This window comes from Gymnogyps californianus, chromosome 1, assembly GCF_018139145.2.
Source record: "Gymnogyps californianus isolate 813 chromosome 1, ASM1813914v2, whole genome shotgun sequence".
Taxonomy (NCBI): Eukaryota; Metazoa; Chordata; class Aves; order Accipitriformes; family Cathartidae; genus Gymnogyps; species Gymnogyps californianus.
The window spans coordinates 116,327,715-116,346,519 of NC_059471.1; the positions used below are offsets into that span (position 1 = coordinate 116,327,715).

The following is an 18,805-nucleotide window of genomic DNA, read 5'->3' on the forward strand; positions in this document are numbered from 1 at the left end:
ACAGGAGCATACTCGATATTTGGCCCCATCTTTTCCATGCACATTGTTTGTGTAATCATCAAGAGATATCTTCAACACACGAGCACTGCAAATCGGCATTTTTCAGTGCCTTCTTGGAGCTGATGCTCAAGTTATTTCTTGCATATAAAACAGATTAAAAAAAAAAAATCACACTGCAGGAAGAGCTGGTTTAACAAAAGCTGTGTTTATCTCATCAGCTGTGTAGCTCAGCAGGAGTGGTTTGACAGAGCACAGCATGGGTTGGGGGGATTTTATTTTGGGCTAATCACAGTCTGATCCTGTGAACTGAACACCCGTTAGCAGCTGGAGAGCATTAGGTGTACCCCCAGGGTGCATCTTCTGCTTTAGCTCCATCAGAAAAGATCCGGTGTTTTGTGTGTGCTCCAAGGCTGCTTGACAATATGAACCCAGCACAGTAAACACGGACCAGCAGGAGTTTCTTTTCAAAAGCACGTTCCTGACCCAGGCTAACACTATGTCAATGCATCTGCCAACAGATGACTACAGAAAATAACAGCTACAGAAGAATCTCAAGGATAGAACATGGACACCAGCTTTAGTGTGATCAAGCCTCTCTGTACCAAAGTGGTTCGTACATACAGAGCTCGTCGCTTTTTGCTTATTTGACAAGCCATATTTGAAATAAATGTGATTTTCTAAGAATGTGCTATAGAGGGATGATGACAGCTGCAGTTGAGAGCTAAAGAATGTTTTGTGTTTGGCAAAACATTTCCTCCATGCCTTAGCATCTTCTTTAGTCTTTCTTCTTCCCTCCTCTGTACCCTACCCCAAGCTGTTTCCTACATCACAATTAACTCCAGTGAAGGCAGTAATATCAACAGTTCCAACAAACTGCTGCAGCTGGTCATAGACAGGCAGTAACGACCATCAGGGATTAAAGTTTCTTCTGCCTTACACCAGACTGATACCAGCACAAGAGAGGGGCTTAAAATACTCACAGGAAAGGAAAAAAAATTTCCATTAGTCTGAGATGCACTTTACAGTCACAGTCAGATGGGATTTCCATTTGTGTATCAGCAATTCAGATTCTTTTTCCTAAAGAAAGAAATTATATGCAAACAGTATTCTAACAGAAGACAAAGACTGGGATTTTGAGTGCACAAAAGAAAGACTTATTTCAGGTTATGGTTTCCACAGCAACTTTTAATTTTATCCCTGATGTGTCTATCTGTCTAATAAGGTCTTTCACAACATTTATATATAATGAGATGTTCTGTTGATGGGAAATTATTAGGAAATTAATTTCTCAAGGAAAAAAACATAACTTTTTCTGTATATATTGACAGCTTCACACACACACAGAGAAATGTACATATGCATAAAGATGTTTGCATATATGTGTACATTTTTATTTTTGCTATATATAGCACCATGAAATAGGCGAACACTGTTGATTACACAAGAATGACAATGCTAAAGAATGTGATAGAAGGTGCAGCTGGTAGAGATTCAGACCTGGAGGCAGGCAGTGCTCATGAAGGTATCATAGCTCTGCGGGCACTAACTTGCCGGATTAAGGAGGCAACCCTAACAATATACTAACTGCTGTTACTCGATTCTAATCTTCCTGATTTGAATATTTCAAGCAAGTTGAAGATAAAGGCAAGCAGCCAGGCCAGAGCTTTTCAGTAGTTGGCTCACTCATCATTTTTTTTTCCACACAACACTCCTCTCTCACACAAGAGATGCAGTGAGTACAAGCAAGACATTTACGTACTAAGCACATTGTTCTGCATGTGGCCACTTGTTTTGCATAGAAGAGGGGGTTGTATACTTCAGAGATGATAAATATAACATAGAAAGGATTTCAGGGCTTTTGTCCATGGTTTCTCTTTCATACGCACGAACGGAAATCCAAAATATAAGCACAGCTAGATACAAACACTACACTATGGCATATAAACTCTGTTGGACTGTGGCAGCAGTCAGACAAAAATCAGTTCAAAAAGCACTTCCTTTGCTTGCTCAGCAGTACTTACTGTCAGCTGAGAGAATAGAATAAGTGGAAATGAAATTTTCAGAGCTCAGTACAGAGGAAAAAGATTAAAGTCAGAAGATCTAGAGATGTATCATCAGCATAAAATGCCTTAATAGTGTAGAGTCTATGTTTACAGCATCCTATTTCCTATTATAGCTCTGTTAGTGAATAAACCTTGTGTGGTGGGTTGACCTTGGCTGGCTGCCAGGTGCCCATGCAGACGCTCTCTCACTCCCTTCTCCTCAGCAAGACAAGGGGAGAAGATAGGATGAAACAGCTTGTGGGTCGAGATAAGGACAGGGAGATCACTCACCAGTTAGTGTTACAGGCAAAACAGACTTGACTTGAGGAAATTAATTTAATTTATTGCCAATTAATAACAGAGTAGGATAGTGAGAAATAAAAACAAAATTTAAAACACCTTCCCCCACCCCCTCTTCTTCCCAGATTTATCTCCTCCCCCCCCCCGCAAGCAGTGCAGAGGGATGGGGAATAGGGGTTGGGGCCAGTTCGTAACACTTCATCTCTGCCACTCCTTCCTCACGCTGTTCCCCTGCTCCATAGGTCCTTTCCATGGGATACAGTCCCTCATGAACTGCTCCAGCATGGGTCCTTCCTACGGGCTGCCGTTCTTCACGAACTGCTCCAGCATGGGTCCTTTCCACGGGGTACAGTCCATCAGGAACAGACTGCTCCAGCGTGGGTCACCCACAGGCCACAGGTCCTGCCAGAAAACCTGCTCCTGCATGGGCTCCTCTCCACAGCCACAGCTCCTGCCAGGAGCCTGCTCCAGCCTGGGGTCCTCCACAGGCTGCAGTGTGGATAGCTACTCTGGCATGGTCCTCTATGGGCTGCAGGGGGCCAAACTACTCCATCATGGTCTTCTCCACAGGCTGCAGGAGAATCTCTGCTCCAGCACCTGGAGCACCACCTCTCCCTCCTTCTCCACTGACCTTGGTCTCTACGGGGTTGTTTATCTCACATTTTTCTCACTCCTCTTCCTCATCACTGCTGTGCAGCGTTTTTTAACCTTTCTTAAATATGTTATCACAGAGGGTCCACCAGCATCACTGATGGGCTCGGCTTTGGCCAGCAGTGGGTCTGTCTTGGAGCCAGCTGGAACTGGTTCTGTCCAACATGGGGCACAGCCCCTGGTTTCTCCTCTCGGAAGCCACCTCTGCAGCCCCTCTGCTAACAAAACCTTGCCACGTAAACCCAATACACCTTGTAATTCTTTTAAGCTTTGTTTCTTTTTAAAAGTTTCAGTAATAAGTAAAAGTTGTAAATTTTTTGAAGTCCAAGTATCCTCCTATTCTGACCTCAAAAACAACATGGAAGTCTTGCTCAGCTGAGGCGCTACTGAGACACACTCAGCTAAAGCAGGGACCATCTGTGTGGCAACTTAACGCACTTGGAAAAAATGCTCAATTACAAGAAAAAAACCCTGACTGTGACTGGGAGGGTACTGCACAACCCTAAACCTGCAGACACTGATGACTAATCCTATCCTGCAGTGCATCCCATCCCACTCAAAAACGCACCAGAGGAGCATGGACCTGTGTGCAGCACTGACCAGGCAAAGACAAAACACTTCGCAAACAGCAAAGTCCTTACTTCAGAAGTCAGTGTTCAAGCAAAGGGCCACTGACTTCTCAGAGGAGTTGTGCCTTCAGACAATGTCTCCTAAGTTGCTGAATCTTGCTTGCAAGGCATAACAGTCTCTTACAATATTCTTCTCCCATATCCAAAGCACCAACACTAACACCTGGCAACCCTGTGCTGGAATGAACCCTTAGTTCGTCTGGGATCTAGAAACCCTGGCACTAGTCACAGAATAGCTGAGGCTGGAAGGTACCTCTTGAGATCATCTAGTCCAACCCCCTGCTTAGGCAGGGTCAGCTAGAGCAGGTTGCTGAGGGTTGTGTCCAGTCTGGTTTTGAATATCTCCATGGAGAGAGACTCCACGGCATCCTGTAGGATGCTACAGGTGGTCCAACAGCAATGAAAATCTACTGTCTGTCTCATCGGTTGACACAAAACATTGCAGAACAAAACTACCCTCCCCTGCCCATCCTGAACACACACTGATGTCCTCTGTCATTGGAAATCGACTGTCCCTCTCTGTCTTGCACAATAAACCTATTTCTGCACATATTGCTGGACTTTTTATAGTAACTGAGTTGCCAGAGTTGCTCCAGTATTGACTATTTCTTGAAGCATCATTTGGAAATTGACAGAATTATCGCCTGGAAAAGCAAAGAGTGATTGCTTGAGATTCTATATTTGTGTTTCCCTTGTTGTGCTAAGACGCAGATAGTAGGATCTACTTGGCGGAAGGTTTTGTAGCATTTAAACATAAGAAAGAATTCACAAAATATTAGCTCCTGATATAACATCAATCTAAACTTATGCAAACAAGGAACAAGAGGAGAAACTCAAAATCCCCCATGAAGATAAGCCAAAATCTCTCTGAGAACAAATAAGTGCAAATCTGTATTGGAGCACAGCAGTCTTACGGACATATCTGGCTTACATTCAGAGAAGACACATACTATGCTAGCATGACTCTACCAGCCTAGGATTCAGTGCAAATCCCCAAATTCAATCTAGGCTGGCAATTCTAGCTAACTGAGGAGGAGGATGATTAGCCCACTTTTGAAGAGCCATGGAGATACACTGCAAGTTGAGCTAGTCCTGTGACTGTTCTGTAGCACTATACACCCCATCTAGGCAGTCCCTAAATTCTTAGGTTTATCTGCACGCAAGATGCTTTTGCTTTGAGAGAGGGCCTGGGTACCATTTCTTTTTCAAAGAGAAGACAGAGGGATGGGAAGTTTTGCCTGGAGGAATACAGCAGTTAACAGACTTGAAAAGTTCTTGCAGAAGCTTCCTGGGGTAAGACAAGGAGCAAGATGCAGAGGTTTGGGTACAACCTCTGCGACTGTGAGGCAAATTACCAGTCAGGCTTCCATGAAAGCTGCTCAGGCTTTTCAAGACCTTTTTCACCAAGGATATCAAATGCAGCCAGTGAGACTCAGATATCCCAAGCAGATCCCGATGAAAGGAATAATCTGTTGCATTCCTTCTCATGCAGCAAGAGATTATTCCTTATCTCTGGCTGTTCCAGAGTTCTCTATGCCAGGTATCAGATTAAATATTGTCAAGGCATGGGAGCCCAGATCAGTGCTAGAGAACAACACAAGCCTTCACAGAAAAATGAGAGAGCAGGAATCAGGAATTAAAACAGAGGCCAGTTCAAACTAGCCCCAGTCTGAACAAGGAAGTCCATGAGGCTTCTCTGGGTACTGTGTGCTAAACCCTGTGCAAATTTATTTGATAACGTAGTCAAAACCACTAGAAAATACACGGGAAACCCAGCAGCAGATGTAGTGATAGCTTGATAATGACAAGAGGCAGAATCTGGAGGAAGTGGAGCAAAAAGCCTCCTTAAGCTGTTCGTTTCTACTCTTCTTGGGGGAAAGTTTTACTTCTGCAAATGCACAAGGAGTCTGTGGTTCTCCTCTTTCTCTGAAAATATTATTGCTTATATGATTAATCAGGTAAAATAGCATCTACTTTCTACAGTGGAGCTCAGTCCACAATTTCTTTGTTACATACAATGTTATTAGCAACATATGAGTCAGACATAGGTATAGTAACATTCAGAGAATGCATGACATTGTGTCAGAGATATTTGTTATTGTGCCTGAACAGGTAAAATCACTGATAACCAAGATTGTCTGAAAAGCCTCACTGATAAATGCCTGCTTAGTTTCTCTGAGCTGGATGCCTATCGCTGCTGTGAGTAGTACAAGGCAGCATGTAAACTATGGAGGAAAAAAAAATAAACTGGCTATGATGTTTTTGCATAATTATACAAGACAGATGTCACCCAAGGACAAATAAGATGCTGCATATTACGCATTTGGATTTGGTAGGTGAGCTTAGATTTGCAGAAGATGAAGCACAGGAGTGGTTTATAGTCAAGAGCGACTAATCTTCTATTATGTGTTGGCCAAAAAAATTAAATCAAGGAGACCTGGAGTAAGTATGTCTCTAAGGAGAAGTTCAGCAAAAAGCACTAGAAAATTCCAAAACAAGGCACAATTTGAAACCTATTGTTCCCCCCTACCCATCCCCCCCACACAAAAAATCTTGTAAAGAAAAAATTTCATTGAGAGGATCTGGCACCTACTAAAGCAACTGAATGGAGAATGCAATTGCATTTGATGCCAAAAAAGCAAAGCAAAGAGAACTGGATAATAAAGTACTCAGAGAAGATAAAAATCAATAAACTGAGAAAATCAGTGCATGAGAGCATTGGGGAGACAACTTTAAGGAAATAAAGAGAAAAGAAAAGTGGGCAATTGCTTAAGAAGCACCATTAAGAGCACAAACACACAAACACAAACTATTCCAGGACAGAGAAGTGATAGGAAACATAGTAGAAGTCCTACTTGGTTAAATCATGAGCTCTTTACTGCCTCCAGCATGTGGAAGTTGCATACAGATTGTGGACACCAAGTCAAGTAGCTGAGAACAAGTTAACATTAACAAAAAAGACTTCACAAAAGCAGAAAGACTAAGTCACAAAGACATCAAAACCAGCAGGACAATATTCCACTGGTGTTACAGTTATCACGGAAGAACCAAGGAAAGTATTATTTTCTCATCAGAGAAGAAAAGCTATGACAAATGATGCCAAGAAGGCTAGACCAAAAAATACAGCTGAAAGAAATACCAACTTAGGAAACCAAGGTTTTCACTGAACAAGCAAATACCCTTAGGACATTTGTCCCATTTCCAAAGTCTGCAGGAAAATTATTTATCTTCTTCATTTCAATCCTGGTGTTGAAAATTGGGATTTTAAACAAATTTTGTTCATAATCTGAAGTTACATCCCAGTTTATGGGGTTCTAAACATAACTTTTTGTCAACTTTTTTTTTTCCCATATTCAGTGAACAAAAAGAAAATAAAGAACTGTTCAACAGCATTGCAACACCTACTACCAGAAGATAAATTGCTCATAGATTAATCAGAAAGCGGACATCATCACTATTACCAAGAGTGCCCTATAAACATTATGAGTGAAAGTCCACACAGTAAACAGGAGTGTTTTCATCTATAGTCACATTTAGTACTAAAAAGCACAAGTGACATTCAATCAACTGTGGATTTGACTAAATAGTCTGAAAGAGCAGTGGCAAGGCAGAGCTGTTGCAACAGCCCTGGAACAGGGGCTCACGCTCCCAGCCTCTTTTTTTTTATTATTTATCTTTTGGTCAGAACATGCAAATAGCTCACAGCAACACTCATCTCCTTTTAGTAACTCTCTCACAATGATTATTCAATAAACAGTCAGCATTTTCCTAGCCATTTTGACAAGGCCGCAGAAGAATATGTGGAGGTTTGCAGTCTAAAATATTGGCCTTGCTTAAATTTGCTTTCGGTGCAAATAAAATCAGTGTAAGATCACCAGAAGTGTTCTTGGAATTAAGAAAAAAAGCACGGTAAATATACTTATAAAAACATCCTCAAGTTGGTTATTTTCCAGACCAAATTCCTACAAAAGACAAAATACACAATTTGGGTTATTCTTTGGATTACACCAAGATGCCTATCCCATTACAAAATCAGCAGAACAGAAAATATTTAAGTGATTTTCTTCTCATTCTCAAAATACTCAACAGACCAACTGCAAAATTAAGTCCAGGTGGGAAACGGGCACTTTCCTCAGCAGCCAGCCCAGGAGAACACAGCTCGGGCAGGAGCCAGCAGCTACCAGCCCCTGCGGGCAGCTCTTGGGCAGCGTGGGGAGGGCTCCCGCACCCACCCTGCTGCACTGGCCCAGCAGCCAGGCACTGCTGCACACTGGTCCCTGCTTCTGGGTGGGAGGGAGCTGGCAGAGGTGGACCTGGCTGCCAGCCCAGCTCAAGCCTTTCTGACGGAGGAGGAGTTAAACCCCTGGTGAGCCACTGAAGCAGTGCCAGGCCTTTCCCTCCTTCCCCTTGCTCGCCTGAGGTGTGTCTCTCATGGCTTTTAGCCCTTTGGTGTGCAGCTCACAAGACCAAGAAGCGTGACCCACAGCACTATCTGGTGATGACAGGCAGAGAGGAAACCACCAAAGCCCATGCCTAGTTTTCCACCCTGAGAGAAGAGTGCAGAGAGCTTCCCATATGACAAAAGCCTGTACTTCACCAGTTCACGATCAGCAGTTAAAGTACCCAGTGACAGGCAGTGTGGATGGAAAAAGTAATTAGTCACACCATTAAGTAGTAAGCTGCAACAACCCAACATCATGCTTGCTCTCTCAGTCTTAACATTCTCTTCTGTCAATCCCCTTCTCCAGTCTCTCATTTTCCTCTCTCTGCTTCCATACAAAATCATTCAACTCGCAGATCTCTATGTCTTATCCCAAGCACCAAGGGCTTCCTTTCCCAGCGTATTTCCCTTCCTTTCCAGGCCCACTGCTTGGCTAATCCCATCTTCCTCCTTTCAAAGATGATGCTGTTAGCAGAGCTGACATTGGAGAGCCCATTTCACTGAGTACCTGCAGCACAAAGGGACCCATCTCACTGCGACAGCACCTTGTTTCAGCACATCAAACAAAGTATCCTCAGAATTTCTAGGAAATGCTGACACGTTGCAGGTGACTGGACCAATTCCACCAAATACAAATTAAAGGGGAAAATAAAATCATGAGCACAGAAGGCATGCTTTTCAGCCAGGGCTCATTATCACAGTGATGTTTCTCCAGAGGGTTTTACCTCCCACACTACCATCTCCTTGTCTGTCTGCATTACATCTTACTCTTCAACATTTCAGTTGGTGCAAAGGAATTACGAAAAGTTCTTGCTTTGCACCCTAAAAATCACAACACACGTGCACCATGACTGCCAAAAGCAGACTGCTCCACAGCCTAACTCTCTTCATTTTGACAGCTATGTCATCCTTCGGTCTGGCTGCGATGGTCCAGCTTCTGCATAAGACAGACCCAAATTGCTGTAGTTGTCCACAGGAACAATCCATGCTCACTTGTCACACTGAGCAACACCAGCCTAGGAGCCCAGGTTTAGACCAAACTGGGCAGTTCCCTAAGAAACACGAGATTTTTCCCCTATTTCAGAGGCTTCCAGTCACAACCGACTCCTTGACAGCACCGTGACTGTGAAAGGTCCCGGCTGCAGGGAGAATGAAAAAGGATGCTGGATCGTGCCCACCATGCGCTGCCAGCTGTGGGCCAGCAGAACTGGGAAACCACTCCCTGAGACTAAGGCCCTGCTGTGGATTTCACTAGAGCCACAAAACACTTTTCCTAGCTAGCATCACTGAAAACCTGTTTTCACTAATTCTAAGCTATCTGTCACTTATTTCTCCCAGAGGCTGTATACGTGAAACAGTGCATCTCCTTCCCCACAGATGACATGAAGAAGCTATGCACAGCTCTGAGATAGTGACCTATCATTGACATTTAACACCACAAGAAAGGCTCTGCTCAGTTACCTGGCAGCCGTGAATGGACTGCCTTCTGTAGGCACTTTTCATTAAGGCAGAGAGTCGCTCTTCATGCCTTTCTGACTAAAATGAAAGGCTGGAGCGATGTCAGTAGATGCCCACCACACCACCCATGTCTATTTAGAAGTGATAAAGTAAAGGGCGATTAGAAGGCACTGGGAGATCCTCATGCCTAAGAACACTGAAGGCAGAGATGACTTCCTCCAGCGACAAGCAGGCAAAGGCCATTCAAAACACACATTTGAGTATACTTACTGCTGCATTAGACTTTGGAAGGTTTGACAAATCTGACAAATGAAAACTGAAATTCACAACGAACCTGTGGGGGCTTTTTTCAGCTTGGGGGCACGAGTATGAGAAGAAAAATTATTTGGTTAGGGGGTTTTTTTGTTTGTTTTAAACAAGCCCACCACCTGCATTTTTCACAACTTAACACTTCCGTTCTCAGTAAAACCATGCTGTGATCTCAGCTTCTAAGAAACTGGTCAATAAACATTTATCCAAATAGCCCCAGAAATCATTTAGATAAATATTTGTGTATTTGCATGTTTACTTTAAAATGAATCTTAGAAAATTGCCCATTGCTATTTCTCATTTCCATAGCAAGTACAATTTCAAATTGGTTTTTCTTCCATTATCAATGCAAAAAAAGTTTAACTGAAAAAGAAATACATTAAAAAACTAAAAAATAAACAAAGATGACAAAAACCAGATTGTCATCTGCCACATGTAACTATCTACAAAGAAAAAAAACCCTCTTTTATTTCTGCATTTCTACTGGATGTGTTTCTTTGACCTTCTGTGTTTTGGAGTCCCCTGTGTCACTTCCTGGTTTCCAACACAAAATTGCAAAGAGAATCCAGTTGCTAAAATGGAAAAAAGTGCTACATTTTCACCAGCAGTCTGTTACTCTGGCACAGAAATGTGTCAGTTATTGATCTGAGGAAAGACAGCACATACCTCAGAGTCCATTTTCAAACAAAATTCAGATAGGTATTTCCCCAACTCGGTCTTTAAAAGTTTCAAATGTTTCAAGAGCTGTACTGACATTTAGAGAAAGAGAGAAATAATTTACTAAAACAGGTTGCTTTCCCCCATTGTCTTCACGTCAGGAAAGACAAAGGCTTTTGTGGGGCAGTTTTGAGTGTTCTGCTGGCCTGCTATGCAGTAAGGTCTGAGACTTGTTAGTTGAAGTACAAGTTCAAGTAAGTGAGTATCATTAGTAGCTGAGCTGGTATTAGGCTGCTTGTGCCTACACTGTTAACAGTTCATATATATCGTTCTTGGATTGTAATTCTGATAGATACTGTCTGATAAGACAGGAGGCTTGACCGCTTCTGTTTTCTCACGTGATGGTGTGGACCTGAAGTTCTTAGTCTGCAATATAAAGAAAAACATGTACCATTATATTACATTGTAGAATTTTGTGGAACCATCAAACCTATAGAGTCCAAACAAAAAACAAGACCAGAAGAAACCTGGTAGGTAACATTACTTTTGCAAAAGACCTGTGAAGTTATTCCTCTAAGCTCTGTGAGCAAAGGGGTAAGGCACAGAGGATGAAACCTGAACTGACAAACAGATGCAACAACCGCCTTCACACAGCCTAAACAGGACAGCCTTTGAATCTTTTTTTTCTTAATGTGATTGAAAACAAATTTTGAAATGTTGGTATTTTCAGCAAAATAGATGATAATGAACAATGCCAAAAAAAACAGGCAGGCCACAGGCAATCCAATTTAGGCACCTAAAATTACTAGAAGCTTTTGACTTTGATCTCTGCAACTCCCACTCCTGTCAGTCAAATTGTCCTGAATGCCATAGAAGAGCATATCAGGAAATTAATCATTCTAACTTCAGAGCACTGTTTGACTAGTTTGCAACAAACAAGGCACACGGCCATTAATTTAACCGTGAACAGAAAACAAAATATGAAATAATTGCTCTTTCAATGTGCATTAAATGAGGCAGAAGCCCTGAGGAAAAAGCAGCATATTATCATGCTGTTAAATATGTATCACAACACACTGGAATTAGAGAGGAAGTAAAAGTCGCAGTGGCAAATTTATCACTGCTGTTTCCTAGCTTCTGAGTGTTTGAACTGCAACTTAAAAAAAATAAAAGTTTCATAGCTGTATTTGTCTCTAATACAGCATAAGGAAGCGCACCCTTTTCCCTCATTGTAAAATGCATGTTTGTTCTCATCCGATCTTTAATCAGGCAGGTTTCTGCCATCAAGGGCAATACACATTCTTAAGCAAAAGATCAGAGTTAAGATTACTCTGTGAAGCAGAAATGTGAAAACATTAACTTTGGGGAGACTTAAAATTCAGCTTAACCACTGGCATTGTAAATGTAATTTATAGTATTCTTAGGAAGGAAATGCCCTACACCGCTCTCGATCTAGTGCTTAAACAATTACTCAGATACTCTGAATATACATGAAGATGGGGCCATCCAAACAATAGACACCCTCCCAGATACACTGTTCCTCATTCCCCCCTCCAAGCACATGCAGAGATAAATGGGAGTTTTGTCAGAGCAGACACGTTGCAATGAAATTATGTTTTAGTGAGGAATACACAAAAAAACACAAAGCACACACAAAAAAATAGCCCACTTACTGCAAGTGGTACTGCCGACCCATGTGCCAATTTACGTAACCAGAAAGCTGAAAGTAGAATGTCAGGAAATTAAAATGGTTTGATGGGGCAAGGTGCACAGCTGTTATGTCTAGAGTTCTCCTCTAGCTGCCCTCAGCTGTTGAAAGACTTTCTTCAAAACACAGTTACACTCATAGGTTAAGTTCTTATTTTTTATGTCCTGCTCTTGAACGCGCTATTGTTTTATTTTTCCCTTCATTAAAGCTTTTGGTCACCCTGGGAGACATGACTGAATTGACTCAGTTAGGTGCATTTTCCTCAGTTCTGTGGGGACACGCTGGGCCAAGGAACCCATCTGAGCACATTTTCTCCTCTCGTCACCTGCCCCGAAGAAGCACGTCACTCTGTGACAGGGACAGGCTCCCATCAAAGTGCTGCAAGCAGTAGTCAGTGCTGCTGCCGTCGATGACAACTGCCCTTCTGTTTTCTTCTCCTGTCTTTCTGTTTTCCTCACCCTGCCTTCTCTGCTCTTCTAGTGCACACCTCCCCTCATTGTCCCCTCTTGCCAACTCTCTTTCACCCCATTTGTTCAGACCTGGTTCATGAGATACATCTGCAACGTAGTATGCCCAACGTGGGGGAATAATCTGAAAGACATTGAGCACAAAGAAGAAACCCAGATAAGCAGCAAAGCTAGAGCAGCACTAAGGCAATGGAGGGGACTAAATCAGGCACTCCAATTCTCTGCAAGTTCCCTCCATTTACAGTTCACCCGCCTCTACGTTGTCTTCTCCCAGTGCTTCATCTCCTGCTCTCCTGAAAACACTCTTGCCTTCAACCTGCTATTCTCTCTTCCTCCCATTTTAAGCCTCCACTTGGGCTTCTGCTCCCTTTGTACCCCACCGCAGCAGTCTTACTCGACTCCAAGAGTAGCAAACCATCATCTGAGTTCTCAGTATCAAATTATTCAGTATGAGCCTGACCCAGTGTCAATGAAATCTATACAGCCTGAGAAACTGCGAGTGTACCAGAGGGAAATATGTACATTTGGCCTATTCTTACACTTGCTCAAGGGAGTAATCTTATGATTGCTGATGGAAACAGGGAGCTTGTTTGTGTCTAGTCATTAGACTAGTTTGTGAACTGTCATTCTTATGTATAGAATTTTATGTCGGTAAATGCAGAACAATCAAAATAATTCTAAAAACTCATAACCTACCCTACTCTCAGAAAGAGTACTTTTCATCCTGGATGACTCTCTGCCATATGTAGAATGCATTAATATCATAATAACTATGGCTTTTACAAAACGCCGGACTTGTTTCAAAGTTCCGCCTCTTATTTTATTAGGACTTTTCCAAAAGGACAGTGCATCATATATGGACATTTTCCTCAATCCTTGCCTCCCACCCCACTTTCAGCAATAAAGTACATGTCCTTGTACCTGCACATAGTCAGCAATGGATTTGTAATACATTTCAGGCTCATCAAATGACTTACCTCTGCACCTGAAAATCAAGCATAAAGTCACACCACTGACAGCAGCAACACTTGCAGATCCTCCTATCAGGAGATAGGGAACCCTGGGGGAAGTGCCTGAGAGATGAGAAAAGAAAGTTAGTTACAGAGCTAGATGTCAGTATCCACTAACTACATGATGTTACTACCTGCCTTAACCAGAGGAGAAACCTAATCCTCTACCCCCACAGCTCAAATGAGCTGAGACACACATATGAGATGTCTGGATGCCAACCAGCAACAGGAAGCTGCCTCACACACCCAGTCATTTGTGTGTACAAACACACTTTCATTTTCAACTTGTCTGCCTGCACAGTCTCCTTTTCTTCAAATGATATTAGCCCTGCAACAACAGAATTGACCAGCCATCCCTGCAAAATGCTGTTATTAATGACTGGGCTATGCTGACCTCTGTCCTTCATACCTCTACTGAGATATTTTGGAGATATGAGCACTTATTTAGCTGTTCTTACAAATCCTGCTGGAATAGACTTCTAACAGGTCCAGCACAGCCAGCTGAGAAGCTGAATTTTACCCTTTACTACCTTTGGCCCTGGGAAGGATCACTTGAAAGTCACAGACAGACATTCTCCAAGGAATTTTTCTCCAGACCATCACCACTGTGGGAAGCTGGACAAAATTCAGCTTCAGGGGTTCAAAGCTTCACATCAAAAATTGGTGAGCTGTATCATGATGGCTGCTGAAAGCAACGTTTCTGTCATCAGTGATTAAAAAGGTCACTGAAGCAGTGTACTGGGGTTGCATGGCAAGGTTTGGTAGCGGGGGGGCTGCAGGGGTGGCTTCTGTGAGCAGATGCCAGAAGCCACCCCCATGTCCAACAGAGCCAATGCCAGCCGGCTCCAAGACAGATCTGCCGCTGGCCAGATCTGAGCCAGTCAGGAATGTTGGTAGCACCTCTGTGATAACGTATTTAAGAAAGGGTAAAAACTGCTGCACAACAGCAGCTAGGAGAGAGGAGTGATAACATGTGAGAAAAACAGCCCTGCAGACACCAAGGTCAGTGAAGAAGGAGGGGGAGGAGGTGCTCCAAGAGCCGGAGCACAGATTCCCCTGCAGCCCATGGTGAAGACGCAGGTTGTCACCCTGCAGCCCATGGAGGACCACAGTGGAGCAGATATCCACCCTGCAGCCCATGGAGGTCCACGCCAGAGCAGGTGGATGTGCCCTGAAGGAAGCTGTGACCCAGTGGAGAGCCCCTGCACTGCAACAGGCTCCTGGCAGGACCTCTGGCCCCGCGGGGGACGCACGCTGGAGCAGTCTGTTCCTGAAGGACTGCACCATGTGGAAAGGATGCACGCTGGAGCAGTTCATGAAGAACTGCTGCCTGTGGGAAGGGTCCACATTGGAGAAGTTCATGAAGGACTGTCTCCCATCAGTGGGACCCCATGCTGGAGCAGGGGAAGAGCATGAGGAGGAAGGTGCAGCAGAGACGAAGTGTTATGAAGTGACCGCAACCCCCATTCCCCTGCACCACTCAGGGGGAGGAGGTAGAGAACTTGGGAGTGAAGCTGAGCCTGGGAAGAAGGGAGGGGTGGGGGGAACGTGCTTTTAGATTCGTTCTTATTTCTCACTATCCTACTCTGATTTGATTGGCAATAAATTAAATTAATTTCCCCAAGTCAAGTCTGTTTTGCCCGTGACAGTAATTGGTGAGTAATCTCCCTGTCCTTATCTCGACCCATGAGCTTTTCGTCATATTTTTTTCCCCTGTCTTGTTGAGGAGGGGGAGCGATAGAGCAGCTTGGTGGGCACCTGGTGGCTAGTCAAGGTCAATCCACCAAAAGCAGAATGAGGAACTCTTGTAAAATAGAACAGAGACAGAAAGAAGCACGCACTGAAAGTTTCTCCATACGATGCCACGAAACATTTGGTTTCAACTGACTAACTCAAAATTATTAATTTCTCTATCAACATGCACTAGGAGTTTGGCTTATAAGCCCACTTAACAATCTGCAGAGCCCTGGCATTCAGTGGGAACAGCTGCATAGAACAGCACAAAGAAGCCCAAGAGCATGATGAAGAGCAATTACAGAACAATGTTATTTACATGACAGGTCTAGCGACAGAGTCAGGTTTGTAGCTGGGTGGGTAACAAGGCAGGTGACAGTGGGAGGCGTGCTGTTGACCCAGCCTATGTAGCTCACTCTGGTCACTGTCCCGTTGGGGTGATGAACCTCTTCCTCGGTGCTGTGATTACTTGCAGGGATCCAGGAGATGTCAGCAGCTGGCTTTCCAGCAGATGCTTGACAGACAGCCACCCTCCTCTTGTTACAGGTCAGAGTCACTGTAGGAGGGACTACAGAAGAAGAAAAAAGAGGCCACAACCATTATTTCTAGTTCAGTATAAAATCACCAACTGAGAAACTGAAAAATAGGTGGTATTTTTTAGTTTGCACGACCAATTCAAGAGATTTTAAAATAATTTGGAGTATTAGCACCAATGATCTTTAGGGGAAAAAAATACTTCAAAAAGTCCAACTTGAATATCTCCAAAACTAGCTAGCTGCATCTAAAAGTACTGCTTCCTCATGTTCTCCAAAAGGCAACTACAGTAGTAACAAGAGAAGATGGGATGACAGAGAGGGGTGGATTAAATGAAGATTTATAAGTATGGCAGTGCACATACTGAAGAAAACACAGCTTGCTGAAGCTCCAGCTAAATATTTAGGAGGTTGGGTAGGTAAAATCAAGAATTTGATAGTAAGGAAACAAAGGAGGAATTGGACAAAACTGTCCTGCTTGAAGTCTAACAGCTCATATTCTGCATCTGACAAAACAGGCAAAGGCTCAGACAATACCTAAGCCATTATCAGAAAGGCAAGACTCTGCAGGGAAGAACAAGAAAATCAAGTGACAAAAAATAATAACAGCAATTATAGAGTTCCAAAATTCATTTCCTCTAATTTTTAGTTATATTCAGAAGGCTTAACTAACATGGCCAGAACACAAAATCTTCTCCTGTTTTGTTTTTTGTTTTTCTAAATTTATGGAAACCTACAGATAGTTTACCTGACTATCTGAAAAAGATTATTCGATGTATTCATTACGTTTCCTAATGTTCTTTTGTTCCTGCCTATGTTGAAAATAGACTAATTTATTTTTTATTTTAGTGATGCAGTCTTATAGACAGCTTTCAGTATTTCTGGAAGAGTGAAATATTTCCAGATAGTGTCTTGAAACTTTTGCTTCCTTCCTATTCAGCTTTTACCCAGACAAAACACACATTGACTTCATTGTGAATTTTGGTTCAGCATCCTCTTGCTCAGCTAAGAGCAGCAATATTTATTTGATATCTTCTGTTTGCATTAACTTAACCACGAATGTATACTCCTGGTTGTATGAACATTCACACAACATTCAAACCCCATGTTATGCCCAAAGAACTCTCTCAGAAACTATGCAGACTGTTGAATTTGTGCATTTTAAAACCTCCCCTGTTCTTGAGTCAGAAGAAGTTAAAAAAACAAACACAAAACCCCCAGATTATTTCTCCATAGAACAGCCATGTCCTATTGCGTAATGCCTCATGCCTCTTTCCCCTCTCCAAATAGCCAGACTAAATCAGCTTACCTCTTTATTTTCAGTTTCAGTATGCATCCAAAATGAATTTGATCTTTTACCACCAAATCAAATAATTTTTCTCTCCACACACACACAAAAAAGTATTAAAAAAAAAAAATCACAAGGTGTGTCTTACCTATCACAGTCAGAGAAGAGAAAAAAAGAAAATTCCCTGCACTGCTGGCAATTTCACAGGTGTAAGTTCCCTCATCACCAAGGTTCACAGGGTAAATACGAAGAGCAGGGTCCCTGTCAGGTGAATATTTCCACATTATCCTTTCACTGCAGTTTAACTTCCTTGTCTCATTGTGATCACTTCTATAGGCCAACAAGCAGCAAGTGCTGCATTTCATCTTCCATGTCACCATTAGCAAAGACACCGTGGAGATGTAAGGGCAACTCAAGACAGCCTCATGACCAGCCTCCACGCTCACCATGTTGTAAGCTACATAAGAAGAAAAAAGACATTAAAAATGATGCTACAGCCATCGTCAAAGCATAGGAAACTCTTGGCTTCATCACACTTAAAAATTTCTACTTCCTTACTGTACTGGCAGCCTTGGGGACACATTGCTCTATGCAGACACATATAAGTAGTATTCAATTTCCACGTCCAGCTTCCTGCTGTCACTCTCTGAAGTCTGGAAATGCAGTGGAGATGGTGCCTTTCTGCTGTAGACACTGTGCAGGTATGTGATGCATGCTGATGAGCTGCAAGTCCTCCATCTTTTTTTAGGCAACAGATTTCTATCGCTTTAATATGGGCTTTGAAAAACTGATGGGGAGGGCAAGATTCACCCTTAAGGGAAAGGAAACTACTTTCCAAAAAAATTATTGTTATTGAATTAGGCGCCTTGGTTAAAGCGCAAGTAAAACTGAGGATAGCAGTGGAACATACGCCTGTAACAAGGTTAAAACCCAAGATCACTTGGTGCAGTAGTTCACGAGGCATATTTAGTAAGGGGCATATGTAGATCCCGTTTCTACCAGAAATCATAGCTCTCCTGATATTGTCCCCGTTGAACAGGAAATAGGTCTTCAGATGATCTGTGTCAGATTCCTATCAGATATATCATCCTGTGCCACTCTGCAAGGCACACGATTATTTTGCCAGCTGAGGTGACATCACCTCATTGCACATCTTTGCATTCACATTAAACAATAAGAAAAATTTCCCCTGGTGAACTGCGAAGTTTCAGTGTACTGGTGAGTTGGAAATACAGAGTACCAAAGAGTGCCGCATGTAGAAAGAGATCTTTCTCACTTACCTGGCCCTTCAACCAGATCGATTAGCAAGAAAAGGAGTGCCCATGTCTGAGCCATCTTTAGCAGAAGGAATCAGCACTGCAGAAAGTGAAGGCAAAGAAAATGGTATGTGGTCACAAATTGTTGTGCAAATCCCTTCGAAGAGAACACGCAGTAAAACCTCTGTTTCCTTTGAAAACAGAAGTTCTAAACAGGACTGCATGCCAAGTATCATTCTTGTACTGAAGAAAGTAAAGCAAAAAGGGTTTTGAAAATAAAAAAACCACTACTGTTTTACAAACAAGTTTTAAAAATCCAGGA

General features: G+C 42.8%; 1 protein-coding gene across 1 annotated transcript; it reads right to left on the minus strand.

The window, feature by feature from the left end:
- Positions 1 to 10,796: 10,796 nt before the first annotated feature.
- On the minus strand, positions 10,797 to 18,562 carry LOC127029559 (cell surface glycoprotein CD200 receptor 1-B-like). Its single transcript, XM_050915224.1, has 6 exons — positions 18,508 to 18,562; positions 17,376 to 17,684; positions 15,726 to 15,974; positions 13,640 to 13,735; positions 12,161 to 12,207; positions 10,797 to 10,913 (listed from the first exon to the last, which is right to left on the minus strand). The coding sequence occupies exons 1-6, from the start codon at positions 18,560 to 18,562 to the stop codon at positions 10,797 to 10,799; spliced, it is 873 nt and encodes a 290-aa protein (XP_050771181.1).
- Positions 18,563 to 18,805: the final 243 nt, after the last annotated feature.